Source organism: Daphnia pulex, chromosome 3 (assembly GCF_021134715.1).
Source record: "Daphnia pulex isolate KAP4 chromosome 3, ASM2113471v1".
NCBI classification, from domain to species: Eukaryota; Metazoa; Arthropoda; class Branchiopoda; order Diplostraca; family Daphniidae; genus Daphnia; species Daphnia pulex.
In genome coordinates, this window is record NC_060019.1 from 576,005 (window position 1) to 601,926 (window position 25,922).

Below are 25,922 nucleotides of genomic sequence, written 5' to 3' on the forward strand. Positions count from 1 at the left end.
AATTGGAGCAAACGTTGAATAAAATCCATCATCAGCTCTATAATATTCTCACTATATGAAACTGGTGCGTCATCTGTTTTGGAAATTCTCCGCGTCAATCTTTTAATCAAAAATGCGCGTTTGAAGATTGGCCCACGTGTTTTGATGAGTTGCTTCCAAATTAGAAGCAGCATATATAAAGATCGCGGGGGCCCTTCCCAGTATTATGTGCATATATCAACTCTTCCGGCCCCCTCCCCAATTTTTTTTTATTTCAGCAATTTTTGAGCTTTTAATATATGAGGTCCTAGATTTCTCGTGTGCTGCTGCACGCAAGTCTGGCGGCACGTGTCATACATGGTTTGATATCCTTTTTCTTCTTCTAGGAATATAACCACACAGCAGCAGCAATTCCTGCGGCGCCTTATATAATCACAGCAGATAATGTTACACAGCAGCACTGCAGCAGTTGCTGTTTCGTCTAGTCATATAGGAAACATTCTCAATATGAACATGCACAGTTAAAGTGAAAAATATTTTTAATTCGTTATTCTGCACTTAGGCTATTATAGCCTACACATAGCGACTTACAGCAGGTGAAAGAGTGCTACATAAATATAGACTATTATATAATAGTCATAACGTCGGAGTATCAGTAACAGCCTACAACCGAATTTGCCGGGAAAACTTATTTGTTATACACGCTTATATTTTCCTGGATGGTGAAAAAGTTGACCTTTTTGAGGCCATCATCAGTTGAATAACAAGTTTTCGGCGGCTAGCGGTCTATAAATAATAGGCTAATCCGAAGTGGTATAGAGGTAGATGAATGTAATCAGCTTTCGAGCTCAGAGCACAGCACAATGTAATAATAAGTAGAGCCCACCTACCTAATATACGAGGAAAATGAGTGCATACACTCTAAAAAGGAAAGAAAGGATACGTAATGTACCCAAAAATAATCAAGAGCTAGAGCTCTGTTCTCTCGGTATAGGCCCTGGGAATTATTTTTGATGGACATATATGCTGAAGTGCATTATTGATGCTGCGAGTGTGCTGTGCATAACTGGCGGATGAAACTTGTTCCAGCCAAATTTTTCCGCCAGTCTTTTATTATATAATACCAAACCAGTTTTGTTTTTTGTTTTTTTTCAGGCGGAAACAGCAGACTCTTTTGTGTACGTGTCTATTTACTTGTAGGTAGAAACATATAGTATCATCGCCGGACCCTTCATTCATATCTCTTTTCTGCTTTTTTTTTGGCGGATGCGATGCCAAAATATTGCGAGGGTTTTTCTAGATCGCTGGTGCGGAGTTGCTCCAGCCGAGAAATCGCAAATTCGTTAAAGTGAAATTACCGAGAATTTTGGCCAAAGACTATTTATTATACACGGTGCGCCAGAGGACGTTATTCAAACGAATCACCGATTTTGAGTTGATCATTCGGTCAACGTCAAGGAGCTTACTTTGCATACTTGAATTTTCCCTCCAAAAAAGCCGAAAGGTTATAAACATGCAGGGTATAAATACACACACTCTTGGGCGCTATAAGGTCTGTTATAACAAATAACAAAGGCGCTTGTACACTGTGTATATAACAACAAAAATCGAGACAAAAATAAATACCTCAAAATAAAAAGCTCTGTTCTCTCTGATGTATAGGCCTTGGAAATTGTTTTTGATGGATATAGTATATCAATGTCGATTCCTTTATTTTGTCTCCTCCGTGAGTGGCCACTGCGGTGCAAACTGTCTGCCATCAAAAGGCGAATCAAAAGGCCAGTCATCGCTCGTTTGGATTCTCGTTGGATGTTTGATGGATGGAGAAGAAGAAGAGAAGGTATAGTATAGCGATCGCGATCCTTATATCGCTCATTAACTAAAGTTAACACGAACAGTCGACTGTCTCCAGATCGAGAGAGAGAAATCCACTCGCCTTTTTGTCATCGTGTATAATGTGGCCTGAGGTTCTGATATAATTCATCGCGGCAGACAAGTTCGAAAACAATTACGTATTGACACAGGTTGTTGGCCAGGATTTGATTTGATTTCTAAAAAAAGTAAAGGAACGAATAATTGTGCATCGCATCATTTTGATTTGTTGTTTTTTGGTTTTCTATGCAGATTTGCCAAATTTCAAATAAAAATGTGTTTACCTACCCCCCTCCCTCATTTTAGACAAAATGGTTTCCGCTCCGGGCGACAATTGACTAACTTTGAGTAATCTTCACAGTTATGACATGCGCGCAGGTGATTTCTCTCTATGACTGAAACTGCTGTTCTAATTGTTTACTTCTTGAATGTGAACTTAAACTATCTCATACGATTGTTCAAGTGAACACATTTATAATTCCGACAGCTATTAAGGTATGAGCATTAACACGGGTTGAGTACTTATCATTTCGCTACATAACGAGTTCATATCAGCCTATACATAATCTGATTTATTTTTTGCTTCAATCAGGTTAAATCACAGTCATGATTATAGTTCTCATCCATGGCATCTAGTTAATGTATGCATATAGATTCTATATCATCATCACATGTGATTTGTTAGTTACCTAACTGAGAAAAAAATCAAGCAACATATAGAATATCGTCATTGAACTAATGCTAGCATACTAAGCAACTGCAATAATTGAATTAATGCACGTTTTATGCGACCATTCAAGATTTAATAATACCATCATTAAACTTTATCCTAATCAATGTACAACTCACAATAAGAAATTAATTTAAAAAATATCTCGTGATTCTAATGAAAGGTATTGCTCTCGAAACGAGAAATATTGCATAATAAGAATTCCTGTAAGCGCATACACCTGCATGGCTGCATGCTCTGCTCCCCGTCTGAGAGCCGGTGATATCTCAAGTTAATCGCGGTCATTAAGATTTGAATCATCATTTCAGCTGATTTATCGAGTTATGTAATATATGAACTCGATAAATCAATTCACAGACATTGTGCAGAAGTGATAACTCCTAGATGATATAAAGAAATTCAAGTAAAATCTAAACCGTTTCGACTTGCTATTTTGTAAACACGGATGGGACTTGAATATCATACTTATATCAGGTTTGTTTGTGCCTGATAATCAGATGCGGTATCCACATCACATCACTCATGATCTCTTATTACCATTTTCGCTTGCTAAATTTAATTGCACATGAATAGGAAAGGATGCGACACATCGTCATATATCTTATTGTCATGTGTAGAGTCCAACTTTGTCTGTTGTAAAGATGTAATGCTAAAAGTCGAAAATAGCGGTCGAATTAATAATAGTTATCTGGTCGTCTGCATAAACAACTTGTGTGACACAGGCACATCACCCATGTATAACAAAATGCCCTCTTAGTCCTCTTAATGGTAACATTTTGTGTGTTTAATCAGGACCACTCGAATTATCGAAAATTGGTTTATGCGGGATTGCCGCGAAGTTTTTAGCCAAAATGCTAGATATTTATATACGGTGTGCCAGAGCACGTTATATTCAAACGAATCACCGAATTTCGAATTTAAGTTGATCATTCCGTCCACGTCAAATTGTTTTTTACTTTGTATATTCTTGAATTTTCCCTCCAAAAAAGCCGAAAGGTTATAAACATGCAGGGTATAAATAACTACACACACTCTTGGGCGCTGTAACGTCTGCTATCACAGGCTTGTAGCTACTGCTTGTATAACCTTTTTTTCTTTCATATATTTTTCTTTCAAAGTGTTGAAACATTTGTCTAGCTGCTGGGTAGAAACGTGATTGAGTACAAAGCTTCTTTTAGTGCCACTCGAGCGTTAACAATGTTTTGCAACTGCCGTTTTTTCTTAAATAGATTTGTCGGGGAATTAAGAAATCAGGGAGAATCTGCGCAGATCAAAACGAATTTACGGAGAATTCGACAAGCGAGTTATTCACGGAAAAGAAGAAATCTGCGTTTGACTTCTAGTGGCAGTGCAAATATTTGTGGAATGACTCGTCGCCTAATTATATTGCCTTTGGAGTGGTTTTCCTAGAATTACGCGCGTTTTTGTTTTGAATTTTACTTGGCTCAAGTTGCAGTAGAAGCCTGGTGAACACAACATAGATGGCAGCAGTTGCTTACTAAAGTTCCACCTTGATTTAATGATTTGCTTTGAAAGAAATTACAATATCAGTTTTTAGGAACCAGTTTTTATTACTGCTAATTATTTTATTATTTAACAACGTTATCATTATAATGCATAAAAACCATGAATTTGTGCAATTTCTTTCTGATTGAATCGCGCCAAAATTGCTTTGTGTCCGCCAGAGGGACACTCGGCCCACTCGCCACTCGGCCATTTTCGATTCTTTTTGTTGAGTCACACCGTGCTGATCAGTTGCCGACACTTTCTCTCCAAGGATTTTGAATTGATTCAGTATCTCAGTGTCAGTGATGTCATAACTTATTTACTGTGCCAGCCAGTGTTCCTCTACTCGATGTCTCGATGGATCAGATCCACGGAGCAGACAGCAGTGCATTTTTATTGAGATGTTGTGTGCGTGCAAAAACTAACCAACTCAACATGATTAAAGTGGAACACATTATCGAACACGAAGTTATTCTGTGATTCTGTGACCAGAACCCTCTTCAATTGATTTTCGGTTGCCAGCCTAATGAAGACGTGAATTAGTCATCAACTCACAATTTCAAACGTTCTTCCAATTAGTCCTTGTGGGACTTGCTCCATTCCTTTCATGTCGGTCATTAGATGTAGTGTAGTTAACGAGTACTAGATGGCGTAAAGTTTTAAATTATGCGCGGGATTGTGAATGAATGAATGAATTGAGATTTGCTTGAAATTGAATGACAGTTTGTGAAATTTCCCTGATAGTTCATTTTTGTTGAACAGTTTAATTAGCAGTTCTATTCCTCTCCACGTTTTTGTTATTTATTTTGCCATTTAACTAATTCTGTGATTTCTAGGTCTCTCCTAGCCTGATATTCGAGCAACCCATCGCAACTGATCTTCCAGTTTCGACACTCGGATGACTTCAGCCGACCAATCTCTTTCTTTCTTTTACCTTTCCTGTGACGTCGCACGTGTACATTCATGTGAATGTGAGTGTATTCACGACGGCGTCACTTATTCTTTTCCTCTCTCCCAACCTGTGGTCGCCAGAAGGTCTACCAGTCAGTCACGAGTCTAATCAACTCTCAACCAACTGTCAACTTAAGGTAAGAACAAACACACTGTTTTCCTTCTTCTTTTTCGTACTGTGTCTTTTGTATAATTCCGTTAGAAAACAAGTGCGAAAAATCGTTGAGAACATGACGTACGTAAATGTTTTCAAGACCATTTTCAATTCATTGATTGTTTTATTCAAAATTTTGCATAAACAGTAAAATTTTGTGTAAAGAAATTCCCACATCTTAATGAATTAGCATCGAATGCATTTTCTACCATTTCCCCTTTTATTACCCTAGAAAAAAATTATTAACGGGTCAGTTGTCAATCAAAGATCTTTTTGCGCATGTTGGAGGATTATGAAATCGCGAAGTCGGCGAGTTCTTCCTCCAACATCAAGCCAGTGAAATGAGTGTGGTGGTTACCGTCATCAGCTAAATAGTTTCCCTCAATTTGCACCCAGATTTGATCGTCTTTTTTCAAGTTTAACGTCGACTGGAAGGTCAACGACAGACTACCCCCGTAGCCCTGGCTTCTTCCGATAGGATTCCCGTTCAAATAAAATCGTAAACTTGTGTTATACCAAATCCCCGTGATTGAGAAGAAGTAAATTCCCGTTAGCGGGGCCGTGAATTTTCCTGATGTTATGTTCATGGTATTTCCCTCGTTTACCCGCGCGAATTCGAACGGAATCGGACTGTTAATTGTGCGGCTTGTCGTATTTCTCTGGACGTGGAAATAGACGGGCGCTGATTTAATATCGGCGTATCCGATCGTTTTTTGTTTGTCTGTAAATCAAAGGCATCAAAGGATTAGACCAATCAGTCACCAGTAAAAAAGAACAAGTCGTACCGTTTCGATTAGTATAAAAGTCGCAGTAAACCATTTCCATCTTCTTTTTCGATCCTTTTACAGAATAGAATCCGCTTAATTTATGTCCCATTCGCTGCAGATCTGAACATGAGGTTGGCATTTTACCAATGTCGACTATTTCACTCGTTCTGTCTGTTGAAATCAAATTCATTCTTTTACTCCGTTATTGTAAAAACAAACTTCATTGTTTCACCATTTAACTGGGATGTCAGATTATCGACGGCGGATTTCGTGTTTCCTAATTCCATTCTCGTTGAGGTTAAATTTGTTTGTGTCGTTTCCATAAGATCCAAAGTTGCTAAATCATTTCATTTTTTATTAAACAAATTTTATAATTTAAAAAAGTATACCTACCACTTAGGTCTTTTCTCAGATTATCTTCGACTTCTTTTAGTTCGTGACTAAATCGTTGCACGTATACTGCAAACATTAATGAAAAAAAGTACTCTAGTTTAATTAAATTAATTTTTTTTAAATAAAAACTGTAAATTTTTACTAGGAAAAAAAATAGTTCGCTATTATATTCAGAAATTCAAAAAATAAAGATTAGTTTTTCACGTTGACTTATTGTTATAAGTCAACGTCCGGTTTACCTTTGAGTTCAGTTGATAATTTTCCGGCACTGGTCTTGATCTCAATGATATCTTCTCTCAATTCTTTTCCAGTTGCTAAATTTATAGAAAAGGTTAAATTGCATTTCTTTTTCTAACTAAAAAATTTAATACAATTTAACTTTGTTGATAAATCACGGACGTTTTTGCTGAAATTGTTCTCCAACTCGGTTTTGGTTTTCATCAACTCCTGCTTACACGCTGTGTGTAATTAGAAACACAATTAAATGTAAAAAGGAAACAGACTTTTCTTACCATTTCTTGAATAATAAAAGAGCCTACCTTCTGATTTATTAGTTAAATCTATTACATCAGTCTTCAAATGACCAAGTTCGGTATTCGTTTTCACCAACGTCATCACAGTGTCTGCAATTTTGTTTCGGAAAATTTTTCAACAGTTTCGTTAATGTCAGAAATTGTTTTTAACCTTTGAGTTCCTCCTTGAGATTATTCCATTCGTCAGTGACAGTCAATTCGGCATGTTCTACAAATTTGATTGACGCCGACAGTTCAGCGTTTGTGTAACGGACGCGGACGTTGCGATCCTGAAAGGATTGGGAATCACTAAATTTGCCCAAATTGATTTGGCTCAGTTGCATGGGTTTGGGCACAAATTTTTCTTCGTCCCATTGGACGTGGTTTTTACTTTCTTGTAATAACCTTTTCACATCTTCTTTCGAAATTTCAACCCGTCCGGAACTGTCAGAATCGTTTGCCATTTCCCTTGAAATGGTCAAACTGATTGTGTCCACATCAGTCCAACTGTTTGAGTCGTAGTTGTGATGAAATTTTTCTTTATTCTCAAAAGTTCTGTTTAGCTCATCCGACTGATTTTTGACGAGTTCCCATTTCTCCATTTGTTTGAGGTTGAATTGCACCTCTCGTCTTTTCTCGACGCCTTTATTACTTGAAGTTGATTTTTCTGTTTGCTTCACCACTTTTTGAAACATGTCCGCCAGTTTCTTCCGAGTTTCGGTGCTCAGTTTATTGACGATTTCGTTCAAAATTCTCGTTGTCCTGTCAGGCCGGTAATTGTCTTCGTTCCAGAAAACAGAGTTCCACATTTCGTCACTTTGTTCTTTAATGGTCGTCCTGGACATGACCAACAAATCCTTTAGAAAAGAATAGATTATAATCTCCGCGTCTGAGGAGCCGACTTCGGAGTCAGCAAATGTGTTCATTTGAATTTTGTTGGCCATTTCCGTCAGCATTTTTCTCTCGTCGTTGTTCGAGAGAAAAACTTCGTTTTGGCCCCCAAATTTCTGTAAAAGTCTGGTGACCATTTGGCCTGAAGTAACACTGTCGACATTGATGGTGGCCTGTTTGATGTGCGACGCCTCCGATGACAAACTGTAGAAGAGTTCAAAGTGGTCAAAATGCTCGGGAACGGATCGCATTTCACTGGCCATTTCGTCGCAGAATTTCTGGTCATAACAAGACAGAGAAATCCTCAGGGTTTTGCTCTTTTCATACTTTGTCCACTCCGGTAGTGAATAATCCACTGTTGGTCTTTTGCTTTTGAGGATAAACTTTTCTAAGGGAATGACTCTCACTTTATTGGATTTGATTTCATGGCCCACTATTTCACTCAAATATTTCACAACTTGTTTTTGGACTTTGTCGTTCCACATTTCAATGCGGAATCTCATCTCTGGCTGTTTCGTAATCCTGTTGTAAGTACTCACTGCACTTTGGTTGTCCAACAGCCCAATGGGTGAATAGAAATATTTTTTCTCGCTGGCAGCAGTCGCCGATTTCTTGTTGTTTGTGTGTTCGTAAATGTCGATGAAAAAGTTGCCGTACTCCATCGAAGTGAACGGATCCGGTGAGATTTGCAGTTTGGTCCAAGAAGAACAAACGCTGGGGTTGCCGTCTGATTGGCAATTACAGCAGCAAACGGAATAAACCAAAAAAATGGTGACGATGCACCTCGTCACAATTGCGGCCATTCCCATTCAAAAAATGTGCTGTATAGAATTATTCGTGCTGAGGCTAAAATTAAAACAGTAAAATGAATTTTTGAAGCATTTCCACTTAGAAATGAATCAAGTTTACCGATTTGTAGATCAGAATATACGACAGCAAAAGTTAAATGAAGAAGAAATGGTGTCAGCTATATTATTGCTGTTTTATTGACGCGGCGGTTGAATTTACAACTGAATGAGGACACGGCCAATTTAACGCGTATTTATACAGAAATATGACGTCAGACTCATCATTCGAATTGGGTTTTTCCAGTGCCTCTTTGCAGTGCAGTTAGTACGAGTGTTGCGATTAAAGTCCAGGATCGAGTGGACGATAAAACAGAAGTGTCATTTGATATTCATGTCGAGCTTTCAATTTATAAACAGAACGTTCTGGGTATTAAATGTTGATAAATGTTGGAATATTTTCGGGAAAAAAAAATGAAAAACGAAGATCCTTTTTGCGTTGTGTCAACAAAATTTGTAGTCGACTAATTCAACGAAATCAAATCTTTTCAGATGGATCCGTCTTTTGGAACTTTGAAACGATTTCTTTTAAAAAATCTCACAAGTTTTAGGAATGGACATTGATTTATATGATGACGAGAATTTATCACGGTTGATTTTCCTTTTTAGACATGAAATTTCTGTAGTGGGATGATGTAAAAAATCTGGTTATGCCATTGGCCTGAAGAGAACAAATTCATTTATTTTTCAAGCGGCCGTTTGTTTGACTTTTCCAACTAAATCTTACGAGTGCCATACTTTTGATGGCTGTTGGAACAGGGAAAATGTTATGTAATATTGTGTAGCTTTTTTCTAACCATCCCCTCCCAATCGACCCAACTGGGAGGTGGCGCATCTAGCGCTCAGAGTTTGAAACGTCGAGCTCCCGATCTATGCCATTCGCATTGTAAGCGAACCGTTATACCACTAGATTTTTATTTGAATAGCCAATGATTTTATTGAGCCGATGGTCGAAATTTCCATTTCAGATTGTTTGTTCATTAGGAGGGAGAAGGGGGTTTAAGTAATAGTTGTTGGTAAAGAGTGTTATAATAACAAGCAAATAAAAGTTGCTGTAGGGGAAGTTGAGAAGTAATAAAGAGTTATTTGCATTTCCCGTTTAGTTTTCTCTCTTTAATCTTTTTCCCACCTGTGGTCGCCAGAAGTTCTACCAGTGAGTCTTCTAGTCAACACTCAACACACACCAACTGCGAACTCAAATTAAGGACAGACATTTTTTTTTTCGAAACTGTGTGTTTTTATATTCCTTTATTCCGTGTATTCCGTAAACTGTGCGAAAAATGGTAACGTTTATGACGTACGCCAATGAAAAACAGACATTTTCTCTTTTTAAGCAGAATCGTAGGGTATAGTGATCACTTTGACTTTGTTTGCATATTTTTTTAATGTTAAGCCGCTGGTCATTTTCACTTGCAATTCGATAAGTGTCAAATATTTTTTAAAATTCGAACTGAATTCTTTTTATTCGTCAACTAAATGAAAGTGTGATGGCAAGAAGTGCCACATGAAATCATTATTTTTTATTAAGTCGGCACACACAATCAAAAGAAAATAGTGAGAGCTTTTCTCTTCTGAAGTGAAACAGGTCATTTATGCTGTTAATGTACAATGTTAATGTATGTAATGTACATGTACAATCAATCGTTTACCATTCGGTCTGACGCGTATTAGGTTTATTCCTATTTAAAATTCATTGATGCTGCAGCGAGGTTATTTCAAGCTGTGTTTCGTTGTCATGTTTCGTCATTTATTGTCCGTTGCTTCCGTTGAACGATGAACCTTCTTACAGCTCATCACATTTTGAATCGATCTCTTTTTCTCTCTGGGTTGGACCAAGTCTAGTCGGGCCACTATACATGCCGGTAGAAATGCTGGTGCTTTCTTCGTATGTTTTAATTCGCTGGTCATTTTCATTTTTCGACCAATGTTGGCTTTACTGGCTATCCGCAAAGGGGGGCAGACATTCGACCTGCTCGTTAGTTGTCACATCCACACGCAAAGCATATAGGGATACCTTTTGATTTCAATTTGTTTTCGTCCACCTCAAAGCAGAGTTGAATCATTTAAAGACGCACTCTGGCTTTTATTGTCAATTGGTCGAGGCATTGGAGGCTTTCGCAATCATCACTTAGAAATCTGTACTCTACTTGGATATTGTAAAATTGACGTTATTGAATATTAAAGTGACGTTGACAAAGAGTCCTAAAGTCTAGACTTGCTAATTAAACATTGTCAGTAGATTAAAGAATTAAACCAATCAGTAACCAATCAGTAGGCTACTCATGGAACCGATTTACTGGATTCTCAAGCAACTCTTGAATTCAAATTTTGCTCCTTCTCACGGAATGATGTACAAAAAGTTGGTGGCCTGCGCCAACCATTGTACACGCGCGATGGGGAATGGTTTCGACGAATAACAGAAGATAGCCATCAGTGGCGTTTTATTAATACCGATTAATACGATAGGCGAAATTTCCATTTCAGATTTTTGTATTTTTGGGACCTGGAGAAGAGGGTACTACATACTACAAGAAGGGCGTTGAAAAAGCAAGCAAATAAAAGTTGTAGGGGAAGTTTAGAAGTCTATAAAGAGTCATTTGCATTCACAAGTCATTTCCGGTCCTTTTTCTTCCAGTCACTTTCTTTCCTTTTCTTCTTCCGGTCATTTCTCTTCTAGTCATATTCTTCCAGGTTTGTCTTCCGTTTCATTTACTCTGCATCGCGTCTTTTCCCTCACGTCACGTCAGTCAAAATGGGAGGCAGTTCATCAATTTGTGAGTTGACATTTAGTTCGTCCGCTTCTGGTACTACATCGCATCTGGTACTACGTCTTCCGCAACGTGCTCTGCTTCTGCTGGACCTGCTTCTTCTTCGAATTGTTGCAGGTCTGTTGGTGCGGGTGGATCTTGTTTTGTTTTCTTGTTTTTCTGTCGTCCGTCGACAGTCAAATATTTTTCAACAATTTGTTTGGATCGTGTTTCCATCTCTTAAATCTTTTTCCGGTCATTTTTTTTGCCTCATTCACTTTCTTCCATATGTTCTATTTCCGGCCATTCTTCTTCCCGTCACATCTTTCCGTGTTATTCATCCGGTCCATTTCTTCCAGTCACTTTCCTCCGTGTACTCCTTCTGGCCATTCTTCCAGTCGCATCTTTCCTGTTTTCCCTTTCCATCCTCGTCATTTTCTTCCGGTCCTATTTCGTTCATTTGCGGAATTCCTTTCTTAGTCATCTACTTTTTCTTAAACCTGTCCATCATTTTCTTGACTGGATTTTTAGTTTTTTTTTTCGTCGCCTTTTCCTTATCTTTATCAGTTTTAACTTTATCGGGTTTTTTTGTAGGTTCTTTTTTTCGTTTATCAGTCTTGTTTTTCACGAAAGTATCCACTACTTGTTTTGTTTTTTTTGCTTTGTTTTGTACCTGGTCAGCAAAGTTTTTTGAACCTGTTTTGATTTTTTCGCCCGCTTTTTTACCAGTTTCAAAAAATGAACTCAACATCGATTTCGTTTGTTTTTTTACGGTTGGATTTGGATTTAACCTCTCTGTCGTCTGTGGGTTTTTCTTGTTTGGTGTTTTTGTAAAGGGTCTCGTTATGCTTGTCCAAAGGGACGCGCCAAATCCTTTTTTGCTTTTCGAGACATTCTGATTCGGGGTGTCCGTTTCATCATCGGGTGAAACGATTGGTAGGCCTATTGCTTCCGGTACATCGACGTCTCCCACAACGGGCATTGCTTCTGCGGGACCTGCTTTTTCTTCTTGCAGGTCTGGTTCGGGTGGATTTTTTTGTTGTGATTGATCGGGGTGATCGGCTGGTACGGCAGGTGCATCATCTGGATCATTGCTGGTTGGCATAGGGTTTTCCATATGTGGATGTGCTTCATCAGCCGGATCTCTTGGGGTATCCGGTCCGGGATATTCCGGTTCGGGATCCTTCATATCATTCTCTCGTGGGATGGGATCCCGGAATGGGATTTCCCATTTAACAGATTTTGGTACACAATGGGCGCTAGGCCTACTTCTTGGTGTTTCGCACGTTTTCGTTGGGGAATTAGTGTTGGGGGATCTAGTGTTTGATGGAGTGATGTTAATCACCGTGCCCAGGTAATAATTTTTCACTACCGGAATCATCCCAGCTGGTTCTCGCCCGGAATGATGGTGCTGGTGACTTTCGTTACCTTCAGGTTGTTGATGATGATGATGCCTATTGTGACGGCTAGGTCTATTTACTACATCGCTCAACAAATCTGATTGGCCCGGCCAACGATTTTCCGTCGGCCTACTTACCGGATGGTTTTCAATTCCATCGTACCCGGTTTGATTTTGTACCCCGTTCGGCCCACGTGAGACCTGGGCTGGTTCGCGGCCGGTATTATCACGATTATCAGTTGGGACATGGCTTGTTCGGGTATTGTAATAGTTGTACACGTACACGTTACAGTTTGTTAAAACTATATTTGGTGTAATAGTTGCAGGCAATAGGTTAGTATTGCCTGTAGTCGGGTTTGCTGGCATTGTTGATATGCCGCTTGGGGAAGTCTGAAAACTGGGATTGTTGGTACTGTCTCCATTTATCAGCATTCCGTTGCTGAATGGGATGCCAACGTTATTAGACATGTTTCGTCCTGTTTTTCTTGTGGTAAACATTCAGAAAGAATTGTGTGTGTGGTACCCTCGTGTCGAAGCGCCCTTATATAACCTCGTATCCACAGTTCCCTTTTGCAACTGCAATCCTGTGGGATTTTTCATTTACAGTTAAATACCCTTGCAAGCTATTTACGTTTAGTTTGCTCAACTTATATTTTCATATTTTTACACTTTAAGTTCAATGATTAAAATTTAAAAATAACGACCTATTCCTTAAATAACTGCAAAATTAAAATGCAATTCTCGTTGTTGGCTTGTTGCGTCATGGTTGCGCAATCAAAGATTGTGTCATCACGGCGATGCTATAGACATCTGGTGGAGATTCGTTTGGTTAATCGCATGATTTTTCAATAATCATAATAATTCCATAACCATAATCACCCAACAAGCAATAGCATATCTGGTCAGAGTAAAATAGCGATAATAGATAATCATTAGCTAATACTTCAGTTACTCTGATTCTGTTAACTCACACGAACGATGAGCCTGCCCACCCATCTCAGCAAGGACAAATAATGTTTTGTTTTTGTTTTTGCTTTTTTTTTCGATGGAAAACGTGATTAAAAGTTACACTTTTCTCATACATGCGACCTTTCGATGGGCCTGTTAAATGCTCCCATTTTGATTTGAATCAATTTCTTTTTCTCTCATCAATGTGCCGTGACGAGATGTAGACTGACGGATCAATCTTATCACCTTGTTCTTGTTTTATTTACAGTCTTTGACGGCTATCCATTTTCGTGGGTGCTGCTAGGCGTTTAAATCTTTCTATGTTTTAATTCAGAATCTGTATTTGATTTGCCATCACTGAATAAATCTCAGGGAAAATTGAATATGATATTTTGGTTGCCACAAATTTGGATTGGACTTGCGGCAAATATTTAGAGAAGGGGCTGTCGCTTTCGTTGAGCAAATGACTCACATCAATGTTTTCAAAAACAATTTATTGTTTGATTCAGAATATTGCCTAAAATTAATTGCCTGTTAATTCCAAATCCACGGAAAATAAAAGGGCGCAGGAAGTCATAAAATTATTTTATTGTTGCGCGATCAAAGAATCACGGCGACGCCATGGTCCTATGGCCCTCTGGCGACGTCGGTTAATTATGTTTCCCAAGATCTGAATTTTTTTCAAACTTTCGTGCTAGGGGTATGAGAAATGGGTTATCACGATTCAGAGATAGAACGGTTTCTAAACCGACGGGAAACCGCAATTTGCAATGATGAGTGAGAGCGGTGAGATGTGTTTTTTTTAGAACCTGGCAATGTTGCACATCAAAATGTCATCCAGAATCCCAGATGGCCAGATTTGATTGTTTTTGTTTGCAAAGCAAACAAGATAGTTTTTACTTAAAAAGTAAAAACGATGTCGTGCTTGTATCGTGGAAGAACTATGTGGTATGTCTAAGTATTGCTGTTAATTAAACTGTAAGAATGAATTACATAAACAAAGAAAGTCAGTTGCATCAGAGATGTAAATGTTTTGCCTAGTAAAATGGTTATATACTTTTAGATCAGCTTAGCTCCTTGTGTCATAGAAACATGTCATTATTTAACCCTTTAAATTTGTATCCAAAGCTACCACAAATGCCACTTTGTTTCGTTCATGGCCTAAATTCAGAGAGAAAAGTAATCTCTGTTTGAGGTAAAATTTATCATTTAGCTAGAATTCAATCAAAGAAATTAAGGTGAATTTTTATATACTTTCTAGCTGTGTAGTTATAATTTGTGATTCTATGTTTTCTGAAACTAGGTTCAGAGAGCTCCAGTGATTGATACTGTCCATTTGATTTGCCGAGAGCTTAACAGACAGATAACAATAGATGTAAAAAAAAAATCTCTTGTCAGGAATATTGGAATGACTGTTCTAGATCCTGCTTTACATAGTTTAGATATTGGGCTTGTTTTGATTCCTATTATCTTGTGGCCTTGTGGGGGTTATAGTTTAATTTAGGCTTTGATCTTTTAGTGAAGCCTTATTGGCGATTAAAAATTTACAGAAACTGTCCTGTTTACCTTTCTTTTATCATTCCCTAATGGAGAAAAACAGGCTCACTGACTAGCCATACTTGACACTAACTGTAAAGTGATGCATTGAAAGTGAATGAACTATTCCAAATCTCTAATTAAAAACCGAAAATGATTTTGGATCAATTACTTCTGTTTTTAACAGTCCAGTGTCCCCATGGTCCATGGAAACCCCTTTGGTTGACAAATTGCATAGACCTTGTTCTCGGAGACTGTGACAGTTGGTATCAGATAACGAAATATTTTATTGTTGCATCTTCATCTTTATGTGCAATTATCTTTTTGCGCAGCCAAGTCTTATTAGTGAATCATGATAATGAAGCCTTCATCAAATCAGATTATTTGCTGCTATTTAGTGGAAAACGAGAAAGAACAAAGAAGGTCGCCAATCCGAAGGTTGTAGTTTCCACCACTTGAGTTCTGATTTTGGACGATCTAGGATTGATTGATTTGAGGTATTGTTGATTGTCGCTACCATTTTGTTTTAAAATATCATGAAATAATTGAAACTTGTCTTTTCAGATTCATCCGTCGCTACTGTTCCATGGACTAAATTCACTGGGGAAAACTGACACTGTTGGCTGCTGCTCGAGTCAATTTGCTGTACAGCATTCCGAAAAAAGGTTAAAAGATTCATTTCGATTCATTTTTCACTTATTTTTTTTTTACTTTGTCGACTAATTAGCAATTTCTTGATAAGACAACTGATACTAGAAAATGATACTATGGACTGCTAGGAGGTTGCTTGGCAGATGGCAGTGTGTTGCTACAACTGCAATGGTATAGAGATATTATTCTTTGAACACAACTTTCTCAAACTTTTTGCAGAAAAGTAGAATATATTCTGTTTGTTTTTCTTTGACACATTTTAATTGATAGAAATTTATAGATGGTTTACTAATTGGTGTAATTTTTTCCCACAGTGTTGTAAACAGAAGTAATTGCATCGAGTCAAGATTATATTTTGAATTTGAGCACCAAATTTCTTCGATGAGGTTTACCGAACGACTGATAGGTGGCAGCTGCATCCGCTTGGCATTTATTCATGAATCCATCCCCCTTAAAAAAAAAGAAAAATAAGGTATACACACATTTATTTACTTTTCTGGCTTTCCGGCTGATTTACATGTATGCAAATGAGACATTTGAAAAATGAAATTGCGTCCTTGTTGTACCAACTGAAGAGTACAAAGTGCTGCCTTGGAAAAGCGCAGGGTTGCATGGGAAAAGGGAATTTTGCCAAAATGGCGAAACGCTTTCAGATGAAGTAGAGAATCGATATTTTCATTTCCATATCAACAGCTCCTCTACTAAAGCTACGTGAATGGTCTATCTTCACGGACCAGGGACATCCGGCTTATTCCAATTTTTGTTCCCCCCTTTTCTCACATTCTTTCCTCTCGCAGTTTATTTTATTTTTGGCTCTCAGGTGGTGGGGCTGTGCTGCTGGTAGCGACTTTTATATATTTCAACCGGGTTATAACGTCCAATCCGTTTCAATTTGCAACAGTCGTCGCCGGGGTGCTAAAGCTGAAGAAAATGGGAACCGACGCGCGTTAACAAGTTTATCCGCGCTACTTCCGCCTCCCCTCCCCCCAAAAGTCGTTGTTAGGCTCTCGCTGGAGGGAAGAAAAACAGGAAGGACCGCTCATAGTGTCATGTGACGTTTGGATATGTCATATCCTCTTCCCGCTTGCTTTTTTTTATTTTATTTTGACTACAACTGTTTTGTTGTCGACTGATGAAGACGTTGTGCAAGCGAGTCAGTCCATTCATCACCAAATGTGTAATGAAACTCTTAATAATTTTGTTTTCCCGTTGGCAGTTGCAGTCCAAGATGAATAGAGGAAGCCGGGACGTGTCAGACAAATGATAGCGCGGGTGGTGTGTCTGCGGATGACCACAGGGAATAATAACGACAAGACCATGAGCAACACAACAACAACAACAAGTAATATTATATAGGGAGGAAGCTATAAAAGACAAAATTTCTTTTTCTTGAAGGTTCCCGGAGTAAAAACCAAAAAAAAAGCTGAACACAATCCACGTTATTCAGTCAATACGTAAGACAATGTAGGAAATGCCAGAACAGCGGGATGATTATCGCACGCGCTGCAGCTTCCATCCATTCTACCCCCCTCTCTTCACTCCTTGGTGCCTGGGCGGATGCTGGGAGGGAGGAGGAGGGTGAGCGTTTGTGCGCATCGGGAGATGCGCGGTCGGAAGAAAACCTCAAGGAAAGATAGGGAGGGAGAGGAAAAGGATCGATAGAGCATCACCGGGAGCGGCCAGAGTCTTAGATGGGAAGAGGCCAAAGCCTTTGGGAAAGGGGCACAGTTGAGTGGCGACAACGGCGCTGGATTTTTCTAGCCGGTGCGTCTGTGTGGCCCACCCCCGTGTCTATACGTGACAGCAGCATCAGCAGAGCTTCCATCGGTGCGTGTTGTGTCTAGAGTGTGTCGAAGAAGGAGGAAAAAAAAGCCAGTGCAAAAGTGTACAATCCGGGGGCAACTTGACCTCTCTCCCCAAAGGTTACCCATCACTGTCAGGAGCCAGTTCCATTGTATAGGGAACTAGCACACACAACAAAAGGAACTTGTTAGGATTTTTTTGTTTATTTTTGGTTGAAACTTTTTTTTTAATTTCCGGAATTCCGCCCGGAATTTTTTTTTTTTTTTTTTTGTATGGCACCGAGTGAACTATCCATCACTTCCAGCTAGTCGGCCCATTACGTCAGGTAAATAATGTTTGAAGGATCACGTTTGGATTATATTTCGAAACGGGAATTTCACCATCCCCCCCAAACAATTTCGGTTCTAATCGATCGTATATGCAAATATGAGGGGCCCGTTAGGAGGGAAACGGAAATATGTTCATCCTCTGACCTTTATGGGGGCTCCCATCTCATCTCTGTTTGCTGTGTACAGCGTAACGGACTGGCTTATCAACTTGTGTGTGCTGCAGCATTCCGGATATTTATATGGACAGTCGTGCTATAGTAGTCTGAGACCAACTGTATTATACACAGAGACTCTGAAGAATCCATCCCGGTCGTTATGTACCCCCACACAGCAAGGAGGGAAAGGAGGAAAAAAGAAGAAGATATAAATGGTTGGCTGGATGTGTGTGTGTGGGTCTTGTAAATAATTGGAGTGTACAAGACGCTACAGACGTCAAATGCGGCCCAGCAGTCACCCGACGCCGGGAAATATATATCTTCTGCTGCAGAGATATCTTTTGTTAATTGCACGCCGGCTTTTCTTTTTTAAATCAATCATTGATTATTGGTTATAAAGAAAAAGAAATAAGATCTCTAGCATTTTTTTATGTGTTGATTTGTTTTGTTTTGCCCACCGTTTATTGATTTTCTCTTGAAATTTTTTCGTCTAGACACACAGGAGGGGGAAGAGGAGCCATGGACGAAGAGGTATAAAATTGTTGTCGGCTTTATATCCATTAAGAATTAAATGACTCCCATGTTTTCTTTCGCTCCTGTAGGTTTGAGCCCCTCAAACGATTGTGTGTCAGCATTCGCCGTTATACTACATAGGCCTCTCTGCTATACAGTCTATCCATCATTAACCTATCAATTCACTCGTGTGGAAGGCAGCACTAGCCCAATCCAGGAGCAGCAAGGAGGATCGAAGCATCAGTGAAAAAAAAAAAAAAAAAAACAAGGAGCCCCCCAAAAAAGATGGCGATCAATATAAGAGCTTACTCGAGAGACTCGGACACGAGCGCCGGAGTCGGAAACGCCATCATTCAACAGCATCACGCACCGCCAGGTTCCTCCTACTTTTTTCTTTTTATTATTATTTTGATTCTTATTCTTTCACACATCATTTTCTTTTTGATTTATCACGTCGTCTCTCATCTCTCCTATTATATCGAATTACGCTAATTTCAGTTATTCCTGGACAATTATCGGGTATAGATAGTTGTACACACATGTGCAGTAATTTAGCTCAAACACCCGGAGTAGAAAAAAGAAGCCGGGCAACAGATGTTTGCTCGCTCCTCCCCCACACACACACACACAGACACACATCTTGTTCTTTTTTTCTGATTTCCTTCCGTGTTTGGTTGTTTTTCACCATCCGCGTGTATAAATAGACAAAAGATGGGAGGACGCAGAAAAACGGGTGGTGGTGTTGGGGGGTTAAAATAGAGACGGGTTCTTGTGTTGCCAGGTTGGAAAACGGCCGTGAGGTCGAGACAGACGTCAGTCGTTCACTAACCGCCAGCACCGAAGGCGAATTTCGTGTCGCGGTGTTTTAACTCTTAACCGATTGCGCCTGACATCTTCCACCGCCGCCGCCTGCTTGTGTTTGTTTTGACTTGTCAATTGCTCCGGCACCCCTTCTCCCTTCTCTCTAGCTCCGCCATTTTTTAACCTAAAAGGTACACACACACATCCAATTTGTAGCTCGTTGATTTGTTGCCTCACGCCATTCTTTCATATAGAAATAGCGTGCGGAAATTATTATTATTTCGGTTTGAAGCACGCGATAGATAACTGGAAGACGGAATAGGGTCCCTCCACCCCGGAGGCTTGTGTGTGTGACTATGTGTGTGCTAGAGAGCTAGATATCTCACGGCAGTCATCAAATCTCTGCCCGGCTCTTCAGATTCTCTTTGATGTCACGCACCATCGACTCTCGTCTACCGACAAGGAGCTGCTGCTGCTGCTGGGCTCATCAGACTATCGATGAGCTTCTACCAGAGAAAGAACAAAGCTTCGCCTTCCCACCAATTGTTTTGAAAACGATAGGAAATAGTTGCAACTTGCCAATGATTCTCCGCAAGAGAAATTTGGAGTTGAATAGGCCTGCCACCGCTCTTTTATAAATAGCGGCCTTGTGTCAACTTCTAAAAGCCTACAAACACGTAGATAAATAGGAACGGCGGTCCCCTCTAGCTGGCTTTTGTGGGTGCACCAGATATATACCCACAGCACACACCATCGTTCAAAACTATTCTCCCAGCTCGAAAGATAAAAGGAGAGTTTATATTTAGAGAGGGCTGAGACTCTGCTGCTGCTGCGCCCAGTGAAGCGAATGTACAAGACACTATTTGAATGTGTATCGAGTTTAGGTTAGATTTTTCTGCGCTGGAATGGTGAAAACGTAGTAATCACGCATCTTTCGTTTCTCGCCCTAAAGGAATGGTCAATGCGAGGGGTTGGGAAAAATGCCCGGAAGTGCTGGATGTGCCGTCGGTGTAGTAGCAGGGCAGCAGACAAGATGCGGTTGTCTCACGGTGGGAGGGCAGTAATGATAAAAGAATAAAAATGTAAAAGAAATTTGATCTGGATGTTGGCGACGATGTCGTCATCCAGCAGACGGAAATAAAAAGAAATTTTTTCTCTTTTTCATGGCGCAGCGAAACAATCTGTCCCAAGATTCCGTAAAGGCTCCTGTGAAAAAAAAATCCTGTCCGTATAACTATGGCAGACAAACAATCGATCAAACCAGCACCCAACTTCTTTTTTTATTTTTTATTCTTTTGTTATTAGGTCGTATCTTATCCGGATTGGAATGTTTAATTGTGTTTCGACATGGCGCGAAAATTTGAATTCCTTTTTTCAAAAAGTGTTCTAAATTCGTGTTACGTGTATTTTAGGTGGGTGTATACATCATTTGCATATAGATAGCTCTGAAATCCAATCTGATCCTCTCGTCTTCTCTATTTGATAGAGAATTATTATGATCACAGGCCAGGAGAAAATATACCCCCCGCCCAAGATCAAAAAACGTGGTCGGGGGTATCATTTGGATGATGCGATTTACAGGCAATTTCGGAGCGCGCTGAGGTCTAGCCTGACTCGTAATGAACCCTAATGTAGTAATATTATATCTAGCCTCTAATCGAATGTCATATCCAGCCAGTTTGCTAAACAAGATTTAGGGTCGATGCGTTTGTTGACATTGTCACAAAGGGCTGCTGCTGGGCGCTGAGGAGCAGAGAGCCAAGGTCCGTGAGAGAGAAAAGAGGCTGGCTGTCAAAAGGCTTATTAGCATCGTATATATTTATACAGGATTGCCAGTGAGGTAGATACAGCCCGGAGGCTGCATTTCCTCGTATCTAAGAAATGCCAGGGCCCTTGTTATTATATTGTGTATATATCCTGTATCCGCCTAGATTCCCCAATGGACGCCCTCCCCCCCTGATGTATGCGGACCTGAGGGGAGTAAAAAAAAGGAGGGAATCTTGTTTACTTTGCGGCTAAAACATCCTCCTTTTTTTTTGACACGATGATATTGTCCAATCGATTATTCAAATAATGGCGCGCGCGCGCTTAAACCCCCCGAGGATATTCAATTTAAGAAAATTGGTCAAATCTTGTTTTTCTAACCAATGGTTACACATGTGTCAAATTTTTATTTATTTATTTATTTATTTATTAGGTGTGTTAAGAGGATTGCCGAGAGATTTCGGCGTTGGACCACCGTCACATCATCAGTCGGCATCAGCTGGCGCCCAGCAGCAGCAGCCGGGCAGCAGAGGCAACCGAGGCAACAACCGGAGTGACGTTTCCATTCAGGTCAGTCGCAGTCCTGCCATACAGATTTGAAATCTAGCAAATGATCAAGCAGCAGCAGCAGCAGTCGTCTAAACTGAAAAGAAGAGATGATGGACGTTCCCAATTACTTGTCAAATGCACTTATACCGGATCAAACCGACCGATCCTACTCCCCCCTTTTCTATTATTAGTAGTGAAACACCACGCCCACCTCCCCATTTTGACGTATAATTAGCCCAGGGGGGAAATAATCGATTTGGTGACCATTTTGACGTGTGTGTATTTTCAGGTGGACGTAGGATCGACTAAGGCGACCAACAGCGGAGGCGTTGGCGATCGAATGGGTCGCACGACGAAAAATCAACGCGGCGCTTCCGGCGGCGGAAGCAAAGCCGAGACTCCACCCACTACATCTCAGCAGCAACAATACGAGACGGCCCTCTACTCGCGCGAAGACATTCGCGAGCAATATTGCATCAACAAGAAAGAAACGGACGTGCTGGATCGCTCGTCCCACGTGCGCCAAAGAGCCAAAGGATTTTTCGGATGCCTAACGAGTCGCAAGGTATAGTAACACTGGTAGAAATTCACTCAACTTTGATCAGCCCCAAATAATTTTAAAAAAAATCCTGCAGGATCTTTAAAAATCCTTACAGGATCTTTTTTTTAAAAATCCTTACAGGATCTTTTTTTTTTTTTACATATTATGATTAGATGTAAGGGCAGCCATCTTGGTGTGTGTCCCTGGCTGTCCTTTTTTCTTCTTTCCTTTTTTGTTTGCTCTCACTGAGAGATCTGAGAGAAGAGGAAAAATCAATACAGCAGGAGCATACAGATCCCCCTCTGTCTCGTAGAGTCTCCAGTGGTCCGGTATCCTATACTGGCACAGCTTTTTGGATATTCCTTTCACATGCTAGCTCCTCTTTTTGCAGATATTGTCCACAGACATTCTCTGTCGTCAAATTCGTCCGCAGGCCGGGAGGGATGTACACATCAAAGAAACAAATAAGAATTTCTCATCATCATAAATATTCAGTGTGAAAAGGGAGGAAGAGATTCCAGGATGGATAAGAAACCAAAAAAGGGCCATCGATCATCCGGATGACTTGCTCATCTTTTTTTTCCCCCCTTCTGTTAGATTAACACGGGTAACATATTATTACCATTTGGCGCATGTCGATAAAGCCTTCGAGAGTTCTGGTGATGTAATAAAACAAAAGGGGGGGGGGAAATACAAGATAGAAATTGTGGTTGACCCCCACCATTTTCTATTAAGATGATGAACGGGTGGGAGAAGAAGATGTAGGATCGATATGTACACAAAGACCTCTCTGGAGCCAACATCACCAGTTACACTACTAAAAGGGGTAGACACACACACACACAGACATTCTTATAATACATATATCTGTGTGTGTGATTTATGTGAATGGGAGTCGGAAGAGCATTCTCATAAATAGCCGAGCTGAGCTGCCGAACAACTTTATTAAGTGCATTCTTTTACTGGGGGGTTTTTGATTGAACTTGTTTTTGTTAACATTTTATTTTATTTATGTATCTATTTTCACAGGATCACGGTGCCAAGAAGAAGAAATCGCGTTCGTCTTTCTTTTCGGCTTTGTGCGTCCGGCGGGCCAGCGAGGAGAACCTGTACAACGGCTGCAACAAACCCGTGGCCAACACCAACCGCAGCGTCACTCTACCGGCCCTCCAGCCCTTCACGGTATACACAAATGAAATTAAATCCACCCACCCGCCCCGTTAATTACTACTCGCCAATTATCGGCAGCACTTTCGTTTTTCTGTTTATCGTCGCCCAAACACATAAGAGATGGATCTTTCACTGGGCCAACAAGCTAGAGAGAGATATCCATTCAAATTTCGAGCGTGAATGTAATTAGATTATGCAACTTGCAGTGCGTGAAAAAAGGGAAAATTGCTCTTTTTAAAAGGATTCATTAGATGGAAAGTTATACTCATATAGGGTTACATCAAAGACTGCTGAGAGAGAAGCTCATCTATGATTTCATCAGTCCCGGGCTCCGGCGTTTCGTTTCTTTTTGTATTCAATTCGCCCCGCGTCTGTTGGCTCTTTTTCATCCAGTTGGCGCAACTGTGAGGAAGGGGGGAAATGAAAATGGCAATCATTTTCTTATCTGGGCGGATACATGTTTGGAAGAAGGAAGACTTTCAAAACCGGCGGCCTTTATTTTCTTCTCTGCGGTGGTTGTATATTGACGTTTCGGTTTGTTGATCTTTCACCACGTGCCCAGGAGGTTCGTTATATAGGAAAACTTAAAGAAGTGTGTCAAATCAAATCAGTTCGACTTTTCTGCTGGATCGCTCTGTGTGTGTCTCTCGGCCAAGGGAGTGGCTTTTCGAGCCGGAATTGATCCGGTAAGCCCATCCAGCACTGACCCTCAAAACCCAATTAACCAAAGTATTTATTATCAAGACCAACAATGGCACACGCGGGAGTCTCTGATATGAGTGAAATTTATGCTAAATTGTAATCATCATCCTAGTGGCCATTGCCAGAAACTTGTGGGCGTGACTGCCAGTTCTCCTTTTGTGCTATTCACGCTATTCACGCAACAGCCTGGGTAGGAGGACCCACCCAAACGATGAAACAGATAGACCACCCATTTCCCATTAACTATTTGGAACGACTTATTCTTTTGTTTCCTATCGGGAGATGTGTGTTGTCAACAGACGAAACGGGACAAAACTATTGCCCGTCTGTGTGACAATGGAGAAGGAAGAAGAAGCTGGCTATACCCAATATTGATCAAGCCAAGAGGAGAAGGCGGAAGACACGAAAAGTACATTTATATCCTCTCATGTATTCACCCCCCTCCCCATTATGTGTGTCTGGGGCTAGTCTATAGGAGCTGCGCTGCTCCACAGATCAATCCGACACAAACTTTTAGACACAACTGCAATCTCTTTTCAAAGCGAGTGGGAGGAATAAAAGTTCCAGTCAACTTCTTCTCGTGAATATCTAAGCCCGTAGTCGCTCCTAAGATATCCTATAAACAGTTAAACACAAAGCGAGAGTAGGTGGGAGCTATGTAATCCTCAAGGCCAGTTGTATATCTCAAAGTGAGTTTGAAAGATGTGATGTTTAAGGAGCTAATGCCTGTTTGGTCTCTTGGAAAACCTTGTCATGCACACACACAGGTTCCCCTACGCGACGATGGATCCAATCAGCCCTCCTTGTTTCGCAACCGGCCTCAATCGTTCTGCACAACTGACCCCCGGCGATTCTCCATGCAGACCTCAACTACGCCTTGCGTCAGTTTCTTTACCATTTCAAAACCTCCCCAGTTTCCAGGAGGGGCTCTTTTAATCAACGTTTATTTATTTCCCTGTGTGTGTACAGATCGTTAACAGTTACGCTCCTAGACATTCGGATCCCGACTGGAAGATCAGCACTTTGCCCGTTCAGTAAGTTTTCCCAGTTTGAATTTCCCGGGTTTTTTATTTTTTCAATTTTTGTCTTGTTTGTTTTGTTCCAGTCGAACGACCAGTGATGTACCGCACGACAGTGAGAATTCGGGATCGAATCATCCGTTCCGCTACGGTGGGCGGCTGGCCTACACGCAGCCCAACACTCCGGAATTGTCTGCGGCTCTCTACCGACGCCAGGTCATGTCCAGCGAGGCCCTTTTGGACGACAGGCGATCGACAGGATCCATGTCGAAACACGTCAGCTTCGACGCTTCATCCCCTTGCTCGGAGATTTATACTTCGGCCGTTCCGGCTAATGCTTCCAAGAGCCAGGAGAGGCTCCTTGATGGTCGTAAAACTCCTGAGCCCTTTCTCGAATCCAAGCGACATCCGCACCAGACGGCGGCATTTTCACCCGTCCTAGCCAGAGCCATCCTTTTAGGTATTTTTATTTTTATCAATCGCCATGTTTTCTTCTTCCGGAATATAATGATGACTGACGTGTGCGTGTGCTTTCTTCGTTTGCATTATAGAGAGATTGCGCCAGGCGTCGATGCGGAGCCAGGCAACGCAAACGGAAGGTTATTATAATTCGACAACGTCACTCTCCTATCCCAGTTGCTACAGCGGCGCCGGATCGGTAACGGATCGATACAAACCCCCTTATCTATCCAGCG

At 40.6% G+C, this 25,922-nt stretch overlaps 2 protein-coding genes across 10 annotated transcripts in view; one reads left to right on the forward strand and one right to left on the reverse strand.

Moving 5' to 3' along the window:
* The first annotated feature begins 4,776 nt into the window (after positions 1-4,776).
* LOC124190773 overlaps positions 4,777-25,922 on the forward strand; it is a 29,081-nt gene continuing 7,935 nt past the window's right edge. The window contains exons 1-16 of one of the 9 annotated variants that reach the window (XM_046583633.1): positions 4,777-5,175; positions 15,418-15,496; positions 15,563-15,727; positions 15,795-15,895; positions 15,973-16,052; positions 16,196-16,353; positions 17,098-17,223; positions 18,663-18,699; positions 18,771-19,057; positions 21,680-21,816; positions 22,085-22,360; positions 23,366-23,518; positions 24,976-25,089; positions 25,178-25,242; positions 25,314-25,687; positions 25,779-25,885. In XM_046583633.1, the coding sequence (XP_046439589.1) occupies positions 18,967-19,057; positions 21,680-21,816; positions 22,085-22,360; positions 23,366-23,518; positions 24,976-25,089; positions 25,178-25,242; positions 25,314-25,687; positions 25,779-25,885 (1,317 nt within the window). In that variant the 5' untranslated portion in view covers positions 4,777-5,175; positions 15,418-15,496; positions 15,563-15,727; ... (4 more) ...; positions 18,663-18,699; positions 18,771-18,966. Of the gene's footprint in view, positions 5,176-15,417; positions 15,497-15,562; positions 15,728-15,794; positions 15,896-15,972; positions 16,053-16,195; positions 16,354-16,720; positions 17,035-17,097; positions 17,224-17,243; positions 18,010-18,442; positions 18,445-18,662; positions 18,700-18,770; positions 19,058-19,438; positions 19,674-21,679; positions 21,817-22,084; positions 22,361-23,365; positions 23,519-24,975; positions 25,090-25,177; positions 25,243-25,313; positions 25,688-25,778; positions 25,886-25,922 lie in introns of those variants that run through there. The other 8 variants (XM_046583626.1, XM_046583631.1, XM_046583630.1 and 5 more) reach the window with 8 other exon arrangements.
* Positions 5,297-8,776, reverse strand: LOC124190774. Its single transcript, XM_046583637.1, has 9 exons — positions 8,665-8,776; positions 7,037-8,601; positions 6,892-6,975; positions 6,724-6,810; positions 6,592-6,666; positions 6,353-6,418; positions 6,192-6,296; positions 5,978-6,130; positions 5,297-5,913 (listed from the first exon to the last, which is right to left on the reverse strand). Exons 2-9 carry the CDS (start codon positions 8,562-8,564, stop codon positions 5,483-5,485), a joined length of 2,529 nt encoding a protein of 842 aa, XP_046439593.1. The 5' UTR covers positions 8,565-8,601; positions 8,665-8,776; the 3' UTR covers positions 5,297-5,482.

Bases quoted from the DNA above. Each gene is read 5' to 3' on its own strand.
- LOC124190774 (XM_046583637.1), bottom strand. From the start codon at position 8,564: ATGGGAATGGCCGCAATTGTGACGAGGTGCATCGTCACCATTTTTTTG. The intron at 6,811-6,891 runs GTAGGCTCTTTT...AATTACACACAG, and splicing joins TTTAACTAATAAATCAGAAG to CGTGTAAGCAGGAGTTGATG. The intron at 6,131-6,191 runs GTGAAACAATGA...TGATTTCAACAG, and splicing joins TCTGACATCCCAGTTAAATG to ACAGAACGAGTGAAATAGTC.